The following is an 18,350-nucleotide window of genomic DNA, read 5'->3' as shown; positions in this document are numbered from 1 at the left end:
AAGCTCTCTCAGCCTTTCCTCATAAGAGAGATGCTCCAGTCCCCTAATCATCTTTGTAGCCCTTTGCTGGACTTGCTCCAGTAGTGCCACATCCCTCTTGCACTGGGGAGCCCAGAACTGGACACAGCACTCCAGATGTGGCCTAACCAGGGCTGAGTAGAGGGGGAGGATCACCTCCCTCTTCCTGCTGGCAACACTCTTCCCGATGCACCCCAGGATACCATTGGCCTTCTTGGCCACAAGGGCACATTGCTGCCTCATGCTTAACTTGGTGTCCACCAGCACTCCCAGGTCCTTCTCCGCAGAGCTGCTTTCCAGCAGGTCAACCCCCAGCCTGTACTGGTGCATGGGGTTATTCCTCCCCAGGTGCAGGACCCTGCACTTGCCTTTGTTGAACTTCATGAGGTTCCTCTCTGCCCACCTCTCCAGCCTGTCCAGGTCTCTCTGAATGGCAGCACAGCCCTCTGGCGTATCGGCCACTCCTCCCAGTTTTGTATCGTCAGCAAAATGGAATCACCATTGTGATTCCAGCTGAAGAGTTCAGGAAAATTGGCAGGTGCAGAAAAGCACACAGTTAAAGTAAAGGGTGCAGTCACCATAATTCTGCATTTTTCACTAAAGAATGTTAGAAAAGACAATGGTAGTCAAGAAGGAAATGCAGAAAAGGTAGATCAAACAGAAAACAATCTAAATAGGGTCCAGTAGTGAGAAGAAAGAAAGCAACAATATAATGCCAGAAGTTTAAAAAAGGGAACTTGTACGGCTTGCTTTAATGCCCAATGTTAAACAAGGCTATCAGCGTAATAGGCATGTTAGAAATCTGATGAAAAGAGCAAAGTCAGTGAGACAGTCCAATACCAAAGAGCAAAATATACATGAAAGGCAAAGTAGGCCTTATCAGTGGAGGAATAATGATATGCGTTAAAAGAAGCTCTAGGTCAAATCAGACTTGAAGAAGAGAACAGTGTTAACACTAGCTAGTCAGGAAGAGTTCTCTAGTTCACCCAAATTTTACAGCAATCATAATGAGTTTTGATTCAATATCTGTGCAGGAGCAATAAGAGCCCAAACTACATGATGGTTGTATTCAGTTAAATAAAAAAGTGGAAATAAATAAAACTGAGGAATATTGTCATAAAGAATCTGAATGAGATAGCTGAGAGAGTTAAATCGCTGCAGGTGGTGTGGATGCTGTTTAGGGACACCATTTTGGAGGCACAAAGCAAATATTTGGCACCTATGGAAAAGCAAGTCAGTAAGAATAAACAACATGGCTATTAAAAGCAAGACCTTATCTTTCAAAAACATTAAGTTGTGTCTGAGTGAAGACAATAGAAAGAACTATAAAATCTGCTTTAACTATAAAAGCACAGTAAGGAAGACCAATAATGAGTTTGAGTAAAACTCTGGTATATAAGCTAATAAGAAATGTCTTTTAACACATCTAGAGGCGAAAGTCTGAGAGGGGGTGTGTAGGGCCAACCCAAAATCAAGTTACAGAAGTGCTCAGAGAAAATATGATCGCAGATGTAAAGCTGAATTCATTCTTTTCTTTGTGTTCAGCGTAGAAAAGCTTTGAAATTTTTCTACCCTGGAACTCTTCTTAAGGGGAGATCTATGAGAGAAGGTTAAATTAGCTACAGAAGCCACTGTGGAATGAATAGTTAAAACAGTAACAAATCATTGGGACTAGATGGTATTCACCCAAGAGCCTGAAGAATGAAATAACTGAACTATTATGATGTGTAATGTCTTATGTAAAAACACCCTGGCACATGAAGACTTGGAGGTGCTAATATAACACTGATTTTTTTTCTTTTTTTTTCAAAGGTTTTCAGGGAGTTCTGGGGAACTAAAGATGGATATACCTGACATGCACAGGGCAAATTAGTAAGAGCAGAATTAGTGGATACATAAATAATATCAGATAATATTTGTATGGATAATATCAAAGAAAACTTAACACAGCTTTTCTAAATAAAGGTCATATTTTACATAACTTTCTGAATTCCATGCAGTAGTCAACATGTATGTAGATGTGTAGGGATGGATTCAAAACAAAAGGAAGCTGTTTGCCATATATAAGTAATCTCTGGAACTAGGATGTCATGGACTCTGGAATTTTACATGGGTTACAAAGCAACTGGGCAACTTGCTAGAACAAAAATCCATTGAGGGTTATTGAATACCAAGACACCATCTGAGCCAAAAATTATTAGAAACTGAGGAAGCATTCTGGAGTATGTGTTATATGGATATATGCCTTATATATATCTTCTAGATCACACTGAAGGAGACAGAATATCGGGCCAGGTGGATCTTTGTCTTAGCATGGTCATTCTTATATTCCTGCAGAAATGCAACATATTTTCATACTGAAGAAAGGAAGAATAAGAATTTATACATGAGAGAAAATTGTGAATTGTCAGGTATGGTTTGGTACCTAAGGACCATTTATAATACAAAAAGCAGGATTACAATGCATGCACAAGGAAAGACATACAAAGAAGTATAAAGCTGCCATGCTCTCACTGTAAATTCACACAAATCACAAATGTTATAATATGAATTTGCCTTAGTAACAACTTTTAGCAGCTAATTGTTTTGCCATAGTTATCAGACTTTATGCTTGATCAGTGTCTGTATTTCAAACCTATGAAACATACAGAACTTCAGTAAATTTGAAGGAGTGCTGTAAATGTAAATGATCCTTCTGCTAATCATACACAGACTACAAGACTTTAAATTAGCATATTTCTGAAAAGCCTCATTTAGACTAATTGATATAAAGTGATATAAATTGTCAGTGAATGATCACAATTTTGAGGCTGTAAGTATTTTCAAGGACAGATTTAATCTTCTTGGCCAAGATGTGTAAAAGATTTGCACCTGCTTATCATAACAGCAATGTTTATCATGAGCCAGTTCTGTCTTTGGTGCCTGGAAGTCTCAGGTTAGAACTATCCATCATTTGAAGAGGATATCTACTTTCCCTTGACAAAATATTATTTCCCAAATCATTTTAAAGTGTAAATGAAATGAACTCTCAGCCTGAGGCTGGCCCTCCAAAATGGTGATGTATTGCCTTTTAAAAATTCAGAACTCACAGTTGTAAATAGAGCTTTATATTCTTGAAAAAACAACAACTGTATATTCTATATTTTTTCATCATATACAGTTCTTCTTTGTAGATCCCTAATACTTATTTAAATAATTTCTTGCTTTAATACTTTAAGTCATGCTTATTTGAAAGTTAATGCATTTAGAATACTACATACTCTTAGGAAATCTGGGTGGGTTGTCATTGACATCTGTGAGAGTAATGTTTACAGTGGTAGTACCAGCTAATCCTCCCAGCTGTCCTCCCATGTCCTTGGCTTGGATAAGAACTTGATATTGTTCTTTAACTTCTCTGTCCATATTTGGCAAAGCTGTTCTTATTACACCTAGGAGAAAAAAGGGGAAAGAGAAAGAAAAAATAAACAAAGGGCTATGATTGCCTACTACTATATTTTAATACGGATCTCTTGGACAGACCTCCTACAGAATTGATCAGAGAGTAGCTCACATAGAAACACAAATCAATCATCACTTGGGTCTTTCAAAACTGCTCTATACTTATTTGCTATTCAACAACTCAGAATGACTGCTACGTGATTAGATCAGGACATGAATCACCTTCATTGAGCATGATGAGAGCAGTGCATTTTCACTAGAGATGTGAAAGGCAAGGTTATCGGTTTGCCACATCAGGACCAAAGAAAGCTGTGTTGTGCAGACTCAGACAATGTAAGACAAGATGTTTGGTCACCATTAGTATTTCAGAGACTTATCTTTATCTGTTTCAGATGAATCACTTGCCATCACAGTTAAGTTCCTCTCATTCTGTACTAAAGGAGGTCTTTATTAGAAGGTTCTCCCTTATTTGATGAAGTTTGCTCGCCATAGCACCTAGATACAGTGAAAAAGTTCAGGTACTTTCTTAAAGTAATGTAAAATGTAATCAATATCCTAGTAAGGCATTAGTCGGATGGCTCTTAATCTTTGGTGACTTCAGTCTAAATAGGTATGCCATAATCTCCCTCCTGATATGTTAGAAAAGTGTATGATAAAAGCAAGATTTGCAGAGAGAGGGAAGTAATGCTGATCATTTGATTAGCTGATGAAGTTGTAAAAAGCTACAAGATTTTGGGCACACAAGCCTTTCTCTTAAAACCGAACATATAGAAAAAGATATATTACTTCGTCAAAATTTTACAAGTGCATGCTATATTGTAAAATGCTACAAATCCAGCAATAGTTTTCAGCAAATGGCTTAGTGCAAACAGGCTAATGCAGGTAGCATGCATAATTATAAAATAAACCAGTTGGAAAGGCATTCTTCTCCTTTAGGTTATTATTATTTTAGAACACACTCTTTTTCAGTATTAACCTGTTTGGTTTTAAAAGTAGTCTTTTTCCCCAGCATTATAATGGAGCTGGAATGATAATAAACAAGCTTTAAGGCTCATTCTTATTTTTCTGGCAACTAACAGCTGGTATGTTAACAAGAATAGGAACCATTAGCTTACAGTACTTGTTCGAGTCTAGAAATAACTTTGACCTAAATTTTCCGTTTATGGAGCTTATCAAAAATTCCTATTAAATTGAATTGTATAACAGTAAGGCTTTTCCATTCTCTCCACTTGTAACACTGATTATGATAACAACAATTAATAATAACTATTATTTTCTATCTCAGCATGGCATTTACTGTACTGCATAGATCTGGAATATGAATCACAAATATTTGAAGTAATTAAGAACATTTACATAGAGCAACAGTGCACTTTGAGTTTTTTAAAACAGTGTTCTTCAATGTTTTGTTTGTTCTACACAGAAATCTTGAATTTTAAAACACCATGACTGTAAAAATTTAGGAACATGCATGTTTGTAAAGTTGGACTAATATACCAAAAAAATTAGTGATATCATGGCAACAGGTATCATGACAACAGTAGAATCATTAAGAATTTAAGTAGAAAGTGATATTCATGAAAAAAATCCTCTTGCAAACAGGATGAATATTACTAGGTCTCCTCTTAAAGCTCTTAATCCATGTTTTTACATTGTGGAGAGGGTACATTCCACAGTATTTTATAACATTCTTGGTATGCTTATTCTAAGAATAAAAGAGCTATGAGAATGAATTGCCCTTGTTACACTAGCAAAACATCATAGAAGATTAAAAAAAAAAAAAAAAAAAAAACCCTGACCTGGAGAGATAGCATGTTGTGAGCAGGAGATGCAGTTCATCTGATTTTTGTGTAACAGTTTTAGGTACTATTGAGTGGTTTTCTCAGTTAGAAATATTCCTAATGGTCCCCAGAAAATGAAGAATTAGCTATCAGTCTAGCAGTAAAGTGCTCAGTCACCCACTGTTTTTCCCATCTGGAAGTATAAAGGTATTCCATATTTTTTCTGTAAGAAATCTGTCTCTAGTAAAAAAATATCAATGAGAATAATTTTCCTGTCTAACAGTTCATAGGCAATTTTCCCTTCACTATCTGTTCTATTTCAAAAGCATAGATGAAAACCGCTATTTCTACCAAAACCATCAGTTCGTATGGATGGGACAAAGATGATTTAAAGTTAGTTAACCACAGCAAAGGATAAAAATAAAATGGTGATAAAAAATCCCTGGGAAATAAAGGACTGCAGACTTTGGTAATCCAACTTCAGCTTCACAAAGAATATATGAACTTTGAACTTGAAGACTTACTCTAATGTACAGGTCTTATATGCATGTAATACTGTTCTGAGTGTTATTAAACTCCCTTACTTTAAGATTTTACAGTAAAAATTGTTTGACCCAGAACTGAGAAATTTTGACTTTTTTTTCTTTGCAAAGAAAACATTGATATCTAATGTGGTGGGAAATATGACCTCAATGAGGCTGCTGAAAACTGAAAATGGTAAGTGTGGGACCAGAGTCTGAAGAAACACTCTGAAAAGTTGTTGGACCATAATGAATTTAAAAGGAGATGATCCACTTATGAGGAAGAGAAAATCCAGGTTCTGTGAATAAACTCGTGAATAAACATTGAGGTTAATATTCCTACTGAAACCAATTTGGATTTCAAGACTATAACTAAGGTCAGAATTTGGACTATAATGATTTAGTCTATGGAAAAACTGAATAACTTAGACATCTAGCTTCAAAAGAGAATATTGACCTCATAGACATAGCAGAAGATTGCGTGGAAAGATGTTTATCAAAAGGACATTTTAGTAACAGAACAGAAAGTATAGAGGAAAGATAAAGTAGGTTATCCTTCTGTGGAGTAATAATATATGTTAAATAAACCTCAAAGTAAAACCAGGAGAGCAATCTCATAGCATCAACAAGTAATCCCCAAATATAAAATTCCAGCCTGGAGAAGAGAAACGCAGTGGCAAGTGTGTATGAACAGCCACCTGACCATCACTGACTTCAATATGCTGGGGAGATCAGAGAGGATACTAGAGAAGGAAATGCAAAATTAATAATAGCGAGAGATTTCAATTAATTCTACATAGTTTGGGCAAACATCACATCAGACAGATGCACAGACTACACTTAGACATGAACAATGACTGCTTCAAGGAGCAGCTGCCTAGAGAAACCTTGGGAAGAGAGGCAACCATTGATTTGTTAGACTTGGTAGCACTAAAGCCTGATTCAAAGTGTATCAGTCCAAGATCGGCTCTCCAGCACAGACTGTAAAGCACTTCATGGTCCTGTGAGCGCAACAGGAGTTAACTGTTCCACTCCCACATAGCGGGGTTTACTTTCAGTGGAGGACTGCAAAAGATCAGGAGGTCAGTAAAAAGAAGAGTTAAGGGGTAGCTGTGGCATTCAAACTCATAAAGGTTAAAGACTATTTAAGCATACTAGATTCATGTCAATGTAAATGTTTATCACCTGTCAAGAACAACCTGAAAAGGGATTATGTGTAAAGTCATGTGCAGGCCAAACATGGTCCTAACTTCATGTATAAAATTATGGCCTGTGATTTGACCATTATCACTTTGCAATGAGATTTTGAGGTTATAATAGAAATTTCTACAAACATAGCAGCTGATGTGTGAGAGTAGCTAAAAAGCATACAGAATGCTTAGAACTGCTAAGAAAGGAATAAAGAATAAAAGAAATATCATTAAGCCACTGTATATTTCCATATAAGATGCCTGCATTTTGAACACTGTGTGCAGCTCCTGGTCCTTCGACACTGAAAAGGTTATAGTACAACTGCGAAAGGTCCTGAGAAGGAGGAGAAGGATGATCAGTGTTATGGAATGGCTTCTGTTTAATGAACTCTTCAATCTGGAAAAGCAACAACTAAGGGAGAATATGATATGGGTCTGTAAAGCCATGGCAAATGACAAAATAATAAATAGGAATTAACCGTTCACTGTCTCTTCCAGTATAAAAAGTAAAAGGTATGAAATGAAACTAAGAGGTGTCAGGTTCCAAAGAAGTAAAAGGAGGTGGTTCTTCACACTAGACAAACTTTCACTGTGGAATTTGTAGTCACTGGGTGTACAGATACTGAAGACCCACACAAATTAACCCTACTGAAAAGTGGTCAAGTTATGGAGGAGAAGTCCTTTCAGACCTACTGGTTACATGGACACTGCTAATGACTCAGGAAGTTCCTAAGTCACAAATTGCTGGAGACTGGGAGAGTATTCATGGGATACATCACTAAAGGCTTGCCCTCTACTTTTATTCTTCCCTGGAATTGAGCAGGTGATCACTGTTGGAAATAAGATACAGGGCAGGATGGACCTTTGGTCTGACCCAGTATGGATGTTCTTAAGTTCTTTAAATAATTACAAGGGAATATTTCAAATTGTAAATAGAATGCAAGGGGCAGCAAAAAGCCAGCAACAGCAACCCGAACAAATGCTTGTCCATCTGCCAGGAGTTCGGAGTTTGGTATGTCATTTTGCTTCAGAAAGGCCATCTTCTCCTGTCAAAAACACTTGAGGCAAGTGTATGGCAAAGGTAATATTGCATACTTCAGAGACTTTGCAGTAAAAAACTACTGTATCATCTCCTCAGTTATAAAACAAGGAAATGGAAATGCTTGAAGATCCACAGTGCTGCCCAAGCCTTCTCCATTTTACAGTAAGTTATTAAACAGCATTCTCTGCATTATTATTCAGAAACTGTCATGTTAGAGCCACAGATAACTCTCATCTTGTGGCCTTTCTAATGCAAGGCAGGTTACAGCACATTGCTGCTCATAGTTGCATTAATCTATATGCTTTTTCTGGTGCAGGATTTTAAGCTTATGCTCAGCTAGCTGTTTCTTGACTCTTCCTTTACAGCTGTGTCCCTTCTTTTACCACCAAGCTCTACCTGAGTAACTCATCTACAGTATTAATAGAAAGATGTGGAAACACTGGTTTTGTATGATGTTCCAGGGCTAGCAAGGTGCAAGCTATCTCCTAAGGTCCACTCACTATTCACTACTGAGTAATAGATGAGAGCATGTGACCTTATGAGATAACAGCAATTCAAAGTGCAAGAGGGAAAAAGGTTCTTCCTTTAGGTATTAGTAACTATTAAATTTTTCTTGGGTAACTCATACTAGAACACAAGTTGTGGCTTCAGTAAAGGTTTTTCTTGCCATTGAGTTCCTTTTCATTCCTCACAAGATTGAAATAAATTAAAAAAAAAAACTATAAAGGTAAAGACATTTTTTTCCCCCAGACACCTAAAGAAGTCACAGTACAGTTTTAAAAGTAAAGTTGCTGACTGCAAATTGCAAAACGATCTCCTGCTAAATGGAGCATGTGACAGAGCAATGTCCCCTTTGGTGCACAAACAGCCTTATGTGGTTCTCACCTCCAAATTATTGATTGATGTGGGAGAAAGGCTCTTTAACACACAATCCAACATTAAAGCACAGCTTCACTGGGAGGAAAAACTCTATTTGTTGCAAGGGTCATATGGGCAGCTAACCCTGTAACACATTCAGGATGATGCCATATGTGGCATTCTCATGTAGGTTCTTGGTTCCTTAACTGAATTATTAAATATAGAAACAAAAAATTTATTTATTAATTTAAAAATATAGGACAAGATACCTAATTAACTGGCCTCCCAAACTCCCAGCTACTTCAGTCTCTTTAAAAATATTCTTCTTTACTACTCACACATCCAGTAACTCCAGACAAACATACTATGCCCCAGGAAAAGAGGAGGGCAGGAGATGATTAGCTGTTCCATGGTCCCAGATTAGCTCTATATAGCAAAACAGTCATTGCCAGAGAATTTCTGACTCTAAGTTCAGCAACTAAAAGTACTGAGAAAAAAGAATGAAGACCTGAGATACAAAATGAAATCACCAGGGAAAGAAATAGAATGCATGTAACACTTAAAGCTTTAGCTATAAAGAAATGGTAAAGTATAAGGAAAAACTTCTTCAGTGTATACATGCTTTAGATATTCCAGGATTGCTGGGAGGAGAGTGGACTTTTTTCTTTTTATAACAGATCATGATTCATTCAAAAACCAGTAAATAACCAAAACAGCATTATGTACAAAGTTACCTTACTGGCTTAGGTACAAAGCTGGTACAAAGCTACCCTATCAGCGCAGCCCATATTTATTCATGGATATTGCCCATATGTATTGAAATCCAAAGTTTAAATCTTCCAGGATTGCTGATAAACTGTTTACCTGTCTTCGGATCAATGGAGAAATATGGTTGCCCCTCAAGGATGCTGTAAACCACTCTAGCACTGTTTCCATAGGTGGGATCGTCAGCATCTGTAGCCTTTACCTGAAGTACATACGCACCTGCAAAGAAATATAGGTAAGCAAATTTTCAATATAAAGCAGTGAGTAGGGATATTTCAGACATCTTAGTCCTGTTGATGGTGGATTCTGCTGTTACTCTTGTTTCTCTGAAAACAAGGTGAGAATAACCCAGTCACCAGGTCCACATTAGCATCCATGCAGGTAACAACTGAAGCAAAATGGGAAGGAAAGGAGAGCAAGCCCACCATCTGAAGACATTTATAAACAAGTTATGCACACATTGCTCACAAAACCCTTTTATCCAACACATATAAAATGGAGGCCTGGGAAAGCTCAACACTAGATTTTGAAAAGGGGATATGCCTCACAGTCTTATGAAAAGGTAGATGTACCTGCAGATGTGCACACAGACAACCGTGCAAGTAAAATATGCGGGTTGTCCTTGAAACAAGTGTTTGGTCGAGCAACTTTGGAATCCGCCAGCAAACAAATCTCTAAGTACCTTTAAAAAAACATGCTCAAGTGTCCTAAAGGCAAGCTCCTCAGTCATGAAATGCATATTCACACTGTAGAATGGAACTGGATATTTTGTTCAGTAAGTTGTGCTTGAAATCCAGACTCGACTCTTGTTCCCTTTCCACTACAGCTTGGTAGGAAACAAAAGTACTGTGGAAGCAGAACCTCTGCTTGATGCTTTATCTTCATGCATGGTTGTATACAGACAATACTCAGTGGTATAGTTTGCTTTATATTCCGACCTACAGGAGACTCATCCCATGAAGCAAACAAAGCACATTATGAATCATAAAATTCACTGTAGATAGCAATTGTCCTACAGAAATTTCCTGTCCTTCCCACTGGTCACGAAGTAGTTTACTTGCATTTCCCCACTGCCCCATAATGGAAATAGTATTCAAACCATTTGCATAGTCTCCAGCAAAACAACCAGCCAGATATCTAGGCTTTCCCTTCATCTTTGAAGTATTAATGTTTTCTCACTATCCCATGTTTGCCACACTGATTTTGAGTGATTGAGTGGGGAAACAACCAACACGACAAACAGCACAAAGAGTCTTAAGATATGGTTTACATTTGGAGACCATCTGACACTCTTTCAGGAATATCCATGGAATACTGCAAGTTACTTATGTGTAACGAAAAATAGAAAGTTTTAAAGAAGATTCACAGCCTAAAATTAACTGTGATGGACTTGCCAAAAGTTTATTTCTGAGAGTGCCTCTTTGAAAGATCCTCCATGTAAAAGACTCTACAACTTAGAGAAAAAGGTAACTCATAGCAAGGGTAACTGTTAGAAGAAATTTGCTTTTAGTTCTCCCCCACATCTCTCCATATGAGAATTGTCAGTGGTGTCACAGGGTTTGGAATTAACAGTGTAAAAGGACTTGCAGCATGATGACTTATTTTGCAATGCTGCTCCTATTACAGTTTATTGGACAACAGAGAAAGAAAAGATGCTCTAAGTGATATTCTTGTTTTCTCCTGAAGAAGACACAGAAATATGTGTTATTTGGCTAACAACCAATTTTAAAACCAATTGGCTGGTCATGTTTTTAAGCTGAGGGCAAGTTTAATTAAAGTCAACTTCTAAAAGAAAGGAAAGATTAACAATGAATAAATAAGTAAAATAATACCATAGATATCAGTTGGATTCAGGCAATCAAAAGCCTGAGGTTGCTCTCTTGATTTTCTGGATGTGAAGGGTGAGGAATGATTTATTTCAGAGGCCTTAAGATGTTAGCAAAGATCGAAGTCCAAATTCGGTATAATGGTTGTGGAAGCAGGGGATACTCAAACATTTGTACTCACATTTCTTTACATAACACATAACTCTAATTGGCTATGCACTAAATAGTTCAGACAAGAACAGCTGGAGGAACACATTTTCCCACTGGAATGGCAGAGAGAAGCTATATAATACCTATAAAACATCTGATGGCTTTCAGATCCTGCCATCCATAAGGAGGATCTAGGTAATAGGATCTCCCAGTCTCAGCCCTGTCCTCTGCTTCAAAACCTCAGGGAGCCATAACAAAAAATGAGTTGTCCTCCAGTGACCAAGATGGAGAAGGAAATGGTAGCTCTTGATTTTATTCCCCTTTTTCCTCAAAAATCAGAAGTGCACTGCTTGTGCTGCCCTGGATCCTTACTGTTGTGGAAGGAAAAGTGAGATGTCCCTTTCTGAACAGTTATACTGACAAAACATATCATGCAGAGTTCACTCACTGTACAGTGCAACATCCCTCCTTCCACAATTGTCTTCCTTTATTGCTACAATATCTTACTATCTTTTCGGTGTAAGAAATACAGTCTACTTTTTCCTTTGAAAAGAAATGCTACTTTTTGACATATGTAACTGATTTCTTTCCTCCCTGCCAAGTTGTTCATTCTTTCACTAGATCCTCACCATAGGCCGGGGTGGTTTGCACTGGTCTCAAGTGGTGGAGCAAATGATCAGATTCCTAAATGCTGAACCAGACCTGGGTGACTGAGCGTACTGGCCGACAAGTGTGCTGCTTCAGGACTGATTTAAGACAACAGTCTGTCCTTCAGCCAGAAAAGGCAGTCCCATCACACACTCCCAAGTCTCCTCATGGGCCTGGCCTAGTATTTCTGTTGTCACACTGCTAGCTAATTCAGGGAGCTGTTTTTAGTTTGTCTTCTGAATATATGTGGACAAAATTTTATTGTCATGTTACCAAGGTCTTTGTTTTGCACCTTGAAGGGAACAATATTCTGCATAAAAAACAGGACAGATAAACCAAGACTTACAAACACAAGAGCAGAAAACTGAGCTGCTCTGTACTTATTTTCAAAAGTGTTGAGCACCAAGACGACCTACCAAATTCCCTCAGGACTCAGTAGCATGGTGCTTTTGGCAGGCTTGCCGTAACACGTGCTGTCTCACAGACAACCAGCAGGGACCTTTCCAGCCCTGCAACGAAGAGCTTCAGAATACCTGAGTTTATCTGAGAGAAATAGCAGATTGGTCACATGGAGGCCTGGTCACTTCCTTCAGAGGGCGTATCACGTATTTTACTGCTGACTATTCATGCAGACCGACTTTGGACAACTAAGGTAGACGGTTAAAAGACTCCTAAAGATAGGCAGTGAGGAAAATTGCATGTTACATAACCAATATTTTTGCAGTACTTCATGGACTTTGGGATTTATCTTCTTTATGAATTATGCTTCACTACAGCTCACATGCAAGTTGAAAACAACACAGAATATCAATCCATATTCCAGCCTTTTTTTTTTTTAAAAGGACAGCTCTTAAATCTAATACTGTACTGATTTTGAGATTTAAAAACAATATTAGCCAATACTGTGCAGTTGAACTGACAGAAAATGAATCATAAATGTGATTTGATTTTATGGAAGTTAAAGAAGAAAGCATTGTGGCTCTTAAGTACTTAAGCTGTTAGTTAAATAGCAACACCAAATTTCTAGCCATTTCACTTACAACACTGCACCTGTATTTATCACTATCTGAACTTTAGCTTTAATCCATAGAAACTCAGTTCAGGGAAGAATAATTACAGCGCACTTTGAGGAGGACTGTCAAATGTGCTAGTTTGCTATGCAAGGTCATATTCAGAAGACAGACTTAGCTCTGGTAAGGTTTGTGTGAAAAATGCTGTAGTCTCTTCTTAGATGAAACTTATATAGATCTTAGCAATTTTTTGCCTTAGTATGAGCTGAATGATTTATTCATTTATTTGTAGAATTATAGATAAATACTGACTCATTTATTTACTATTTTACTCTACTAAATCAATACCTAGAGTAAATCTGATTTTGACTCCTTATAGTTAAATGGCATTTCATTACTGCTATTATGAAAGAAACCAAGAGAAAAAGGTCTGTATTTAATAGAATAAAAAATATATATATTTTCTCTCATTATGCCAACTTTTCTAGGAACATGAGTTTTTAAGTTCTCTTCAGATCTGTCACACAAGTCACAACAAAAAGTCTTTCAAGTCATACATGATGAAAAGGATACATCAGCACAAAACTACCCACTGGCATAAAGGGAATTCATAACTATATTTCTCCCAGGTGAAAGAAAACAGAAAAAAAATTGCAACTGATTTAAGACTGAATGTGTATATCAGTAATACTTCAAAATAAGAGAAATTATTACAATGTATAGTAAATTAACGCAAATTGAGAACCACTGACTCAGTAAATTCAGTTGTTTCTCTTAAATTTAAACAGGTTTAGGTAAGAAATACTAAATTAAGATAGCCAAATAACCTTAAGTTTTCTTGTCATGTTGCAAGCATTAATGTATATTTTAGATGTTAACATTTGAAATGTTAAATGTGTTCACAGGGGGATTTTTAATTGGCGAAATTGATAATTTTTCATAAATTTAATCCATACAATATCTCAGCAGATTGAAACAACAGGTATTAACAGCAAGCATGCTGATCTATTTTTGCTCATTTAAAGAAAAGCCACAGGGGCTGGGACTGGATTTTGGAGTTCATCTCCTGTTCCATGGTTTGTCTCCTAAGCCCTAGCGGCAGCAGCTTATAACCAATACACATCCTTTTTACAAAGCAGCAAGCAGCTCCCACTCCTTTCCAAAATCTCCAGAACCCATAGACATCTCCTTACTGCTACCCAGATTTCAGCACCAGCAGGAGTGTCCTCCACAACCAAAATTATTTTGCAAGACAATGATGTATTGAAGGAGTGGGAGCCAAAATGAGTGCTTGAACGGAGATACCAATGGTGGAGGTCATTTCACCTATCATTGGACTTCCTCAGTGCAGGCATCTACAGTCATGTTGGACACCCATGGCTTCCTGTGCAGTCGGCGGGTGGACACAGGGAGGCTGGCAGCATGATTTGTGGCCAGGGATGCAAAGGTAGGCACGTTCAACACCACACACAAATCCATCTTCATTTCTAACATCTCATGCAATAATATGATTTTCCAAGGTGAAGGAAGCAAACTGTATCCACCAGCATGCCTGAAGATTCAGCAGCTGACCTAAGTGCCTAAATATTCTTGTAAATACCAATTCTTAATCGTCTAAAAATATTACTGTAGCTATTTTTATGTACGTGCTCCAGGTGATTCAACTTTCTTATACAAAATAAAGAAGAATTGGTAATTTATAAACTAAGTTTTATTGAAGTGAACATTCAAAGTCATATTTTAGTCTGGTAAGTAGTATGCACTAAATATGAAAAACTAATCTGTTTCACAGTGACAGCAATTTCAATTGTATTAATTCATCTGTCAGATCTTCTACAACAAACAGATAATATGTAAAGCTTATATTTTTATGAGAGGCCAGGTGTTTTTTTTTATGTAGCTCCAGTTATTCACCAACTTATATCTAATTTTCTGAACAGCTTTTCTGAAACTGGCTTCTCATCCCTTCGGTATTATCAAGGACAGTCCATTTTATCTAACAGGCATTCTATTTTATTGCAAAGCGTAAAACCAATGTATTTTTAAAGCTGACACTGCTACCTAATTGTTTTTTCCAGACAATAATACAGGGCACGACAGCTGCAAATCTTTAATGCACAGAGGCAGTGAGAGAGGATCACATTTATTACAGCCTGCGACATTTTAATTAAAATATATCTGTATTATTGCATGAAATAATCAAATGACCAAAACAAACATAGTATTTTTGCTGTTTGGAAATACCTTCAATGATAGTCAACATTTTAAAAGACTTATATTTTTAATATTTGTTATGCAATCAATAAATATTTCAGAGACTATAAAGCACAGAAGAATGAAATGATATGCTTAAGCAATTATTTATTTATGTTCTAGAAAGAAAAGAAGAATAATGAAATATTATCAGGCATTCACATGGCTCAAGAAAATGGTATGGAATCTTAGTGAAGACCATATTTTCTTTCAAATAATACAGATAATATTAAGGACTAACATGTTGCAAATAGTTGTTTTAATCACAGAAATCATACTGGCTTGGATTTTAATCTAGTTGAAGTCCAAAGGCATTCCATAAATAATTGTGAATAGACTACAGATAGTGACTTTTTGTCCTTTTCAGCATGGAAATAAGTTTTGTCATCACCAAAATCTAGTGGGATATTTTGCTGGCTCCAATGACAGCACAGGCTAGTACAAAGATGCATAGAAGTAAAGATGACAATATAACACATACTTTATACGAGTTTGCTATATTTGTTTTTCTAATGTTTTAGAATTCTAGACCAGAGAACTGACTCATTAGGCTAAATTTCTGCTCTTAAACTTGTTTCTTTAAATCAGCACTCAATTGTACAAGTTCTATCAGACTTTTCATTTTCTTAAAATGATGCACATTTTTGGATGCTTCATTTCTTAATGCTCCAGTTTCTTAGGATTTCTTAATTTTTTATGTTGAGTTCATTGAACTGAATAGCATGACCAAGAATTCACAACACTCAACTGGGACTAGATAAATTGGTCATTTCACTGAAGTTAAAAATGAGAGGCTACAAGGTTAGGATAATGTGACAACAGACTATTATCTAGATACATGATCCCTGCAAAAATAGTATATAGGCAATAGAATTGCAAAGATAAAGAAAAAAGGAGGGGGCTATGTGTCAAATCTTTTCTCATTAAGGCCAACTTTCACTAGGCCTACAAATTCCATAAAGTTACTAATAAATACCAAAATTCAGTTATTCAGTGGTAGTGCATTAGTTTCCACAGAAAGTGAGGGGGACATGCTTTGAGGTTTTGGAGAGGCAAGAGGGGACTGAATGGAAGCAGTGAGGTTTCAGGATAATTGAGTTATGAGAGGGAAAGGATACTTTAAGCGACAGTAGGACTTCACAGCGTTGTGACTGGTTCCCAGGGGCTCTGGGTGGAGTCTCCCCCACTCTACTTACCCTTGACCCCAGGGGTCTGCAGTCACTCCTGATGCACTTAGGGTTCCCTGTGAAGTATCATTGGTGCCCCCATGGATGAGTTAATAGTCCAAGGGCTGGGCAAGCCTTTGCAGTCTCTCCTCAACAACCTGAATATTGCACCTGTCAAACAGAAAATCTCCCGAGACATCAAGTAATGTCGGCAGATGTCCACACCCTCCTGCAAGAGAGAGTCTCTGATAACTATCCCTCTTCTTTTCTTCTCTGTGCAGACACTTGATTGAGGCTCAGCTGGCTCTGACAGGAGGTCATCTTCCACATACGTTTCCTGAGCACTGTACCTGTTCTGTAACTGCAGAACCAGAAGTGGAGAAACCCTTTGTTGCATTGCTGGAAGTGATAAGTATCCAGCCTCCTCCATCCCAGGCTCCCTTGAGGGTAATCTGTTGTTTCTCCTCCTTCCTGGCCATGTGGAGGTCAGTTTGTTGGTTCTGCAGGGTCTCTGCAAGGACCTTGCTGATCCCCCTGTTCATCCTCCCCAATATGCTCGCCTCCTGGTACAACTCTTTCACCTGGGACTCAGTGCCTCAACAAGAGCACACCCACAGATAAGCCACTGTTGCCCCATGCCCCAACCCCAGGGAGAGGCACCAGGCATGCCCTCCAGCCAGAGATGTGGACAGCAGCATCGTCCCTCAGGAGACTTGCCTGAGTCTGATGTGCTAAGGAAGTTGCTGAAGCCAGAGACTGGGTACAGAGCAAAGATCTCAGGACTCTCTGCACTTTGCTGCGACAACTGCTGCAACTCTTGTTAGCTGTCTCTGTTGCACTATGAAAACTCTGCTCTTGCCTTCCAGCTATAAAGCTGTTTCCCAAGCAGGTGCTGAATCCTCCCTGATCAGCAGTCGGTTGTAGACAAGAGGTATAGGCAGTCCCTTAGCAGGAAACAGCCACCAAAGATGGCTGGTAGAGCCAACAGAAGTAAAAGCCTTCAGAAAGCTGCAGAAGCTAATCCTCACTAAACGAGCAGCAGCAAGCCACCAACATTTCCCAAAAAGATGATCCCAGAAGGAAAAGCTCCCTGGAGAAGATGCTTGGAAACTGCTGTGAAAGCTGCTGCAACTCTGAGCTCAGGGAGCTGCTGCTCCTCTTTTCCTGTGCCCCTGCAGTAGGGAACTCCCATTGCTAAATTATTCCTTCCTAGAAATCAAAAAAAGTCATCCTTTCTCTGATATAACCTGCCTTTCTACACTCTTGTCCTGGCAGAAGTAATCACTGATCTTCTCGTTTTCCTTCCCTCCTGCAGCCATGTCTGCAGTCATCAAGCTAACAGAAGAAGAGGGAAAAGCCCGGTGCTGGGCTCTGCTCCAGCACATTGGATGGAAGATTAGAAACAAGTACAGCTGAGGAGCCATGAGAGTACCCTGAGGAGCAGGGCTCTGTGCTCTTCCTACCATTAGAGAGTCTAGCCTCCTGAGAGCATGGTGACTGGTCCCCAAATGCTATCTTGCTGGCAAGAGGCATTGATGGGCTATAAATGCAGGGAGTGGAGTGGTACCAGATTCTCCATCAACTTGGGAAGAGATAAAGTAGGCAGTCTGCCATGCCTTTAAGCAGTTACGTACTTGGACTTCGTCTTGACCCAGTTTTGCTCAGCTGGGTCCAGGCTTGCATT

The 18,350-nt window shown here is 38.2% G+C and overlaps 1 protein-coding gene across 3 annotated transcripts in view; it reads right to left on the bottom strand.

Annotated features, from left to right (window-relative positions):
* Positions 1–18,350, bottom strand: part of CDH12 (cadherin 12) — a 235,344-nt gene that overhangs the window by 71,214 nt on the left and 145,780 nt on the right. For all 3 annotated transcript variants that reach the window (XM_067290983.1, XM_067290982.1, XM_067290984.1), the window contains exons 4-5: positions 9,713–9,832; positions 3,279–3,446 (exon numbers count right to left, since the gene is read on the bottom strand). In XM_067290983.1, the coding sequence (XP_067147084.1) occupies positions 3,279–3,446; positions 9,713–9,832 (288 nt within the window). The remainder of the gene's footprint in view (positions 1–3,278; positions 3,447–9,712; positions 9,833–18,350) is intronic.

Source organism: Apteryx mantelli, chromosome 2, assembly GCF_036417845.1.
Source record: "Apteryx mantelli isolate bAptMan1 chromosome 2, bAptMan1.hap1, whole genome shotgun sequence".
In the NCBI taxonomy this organism is placed as follows: Eukaryota; Metazoa; Chordata; class Aves; order Apterygiformes; family Apterygidae; genus Apteryx; species Apteryx mantelli.
Note: the sequence above shows the minus strand (reverse complement) of the source record. Positions and strands in the feature narration are given on the sequence as shown.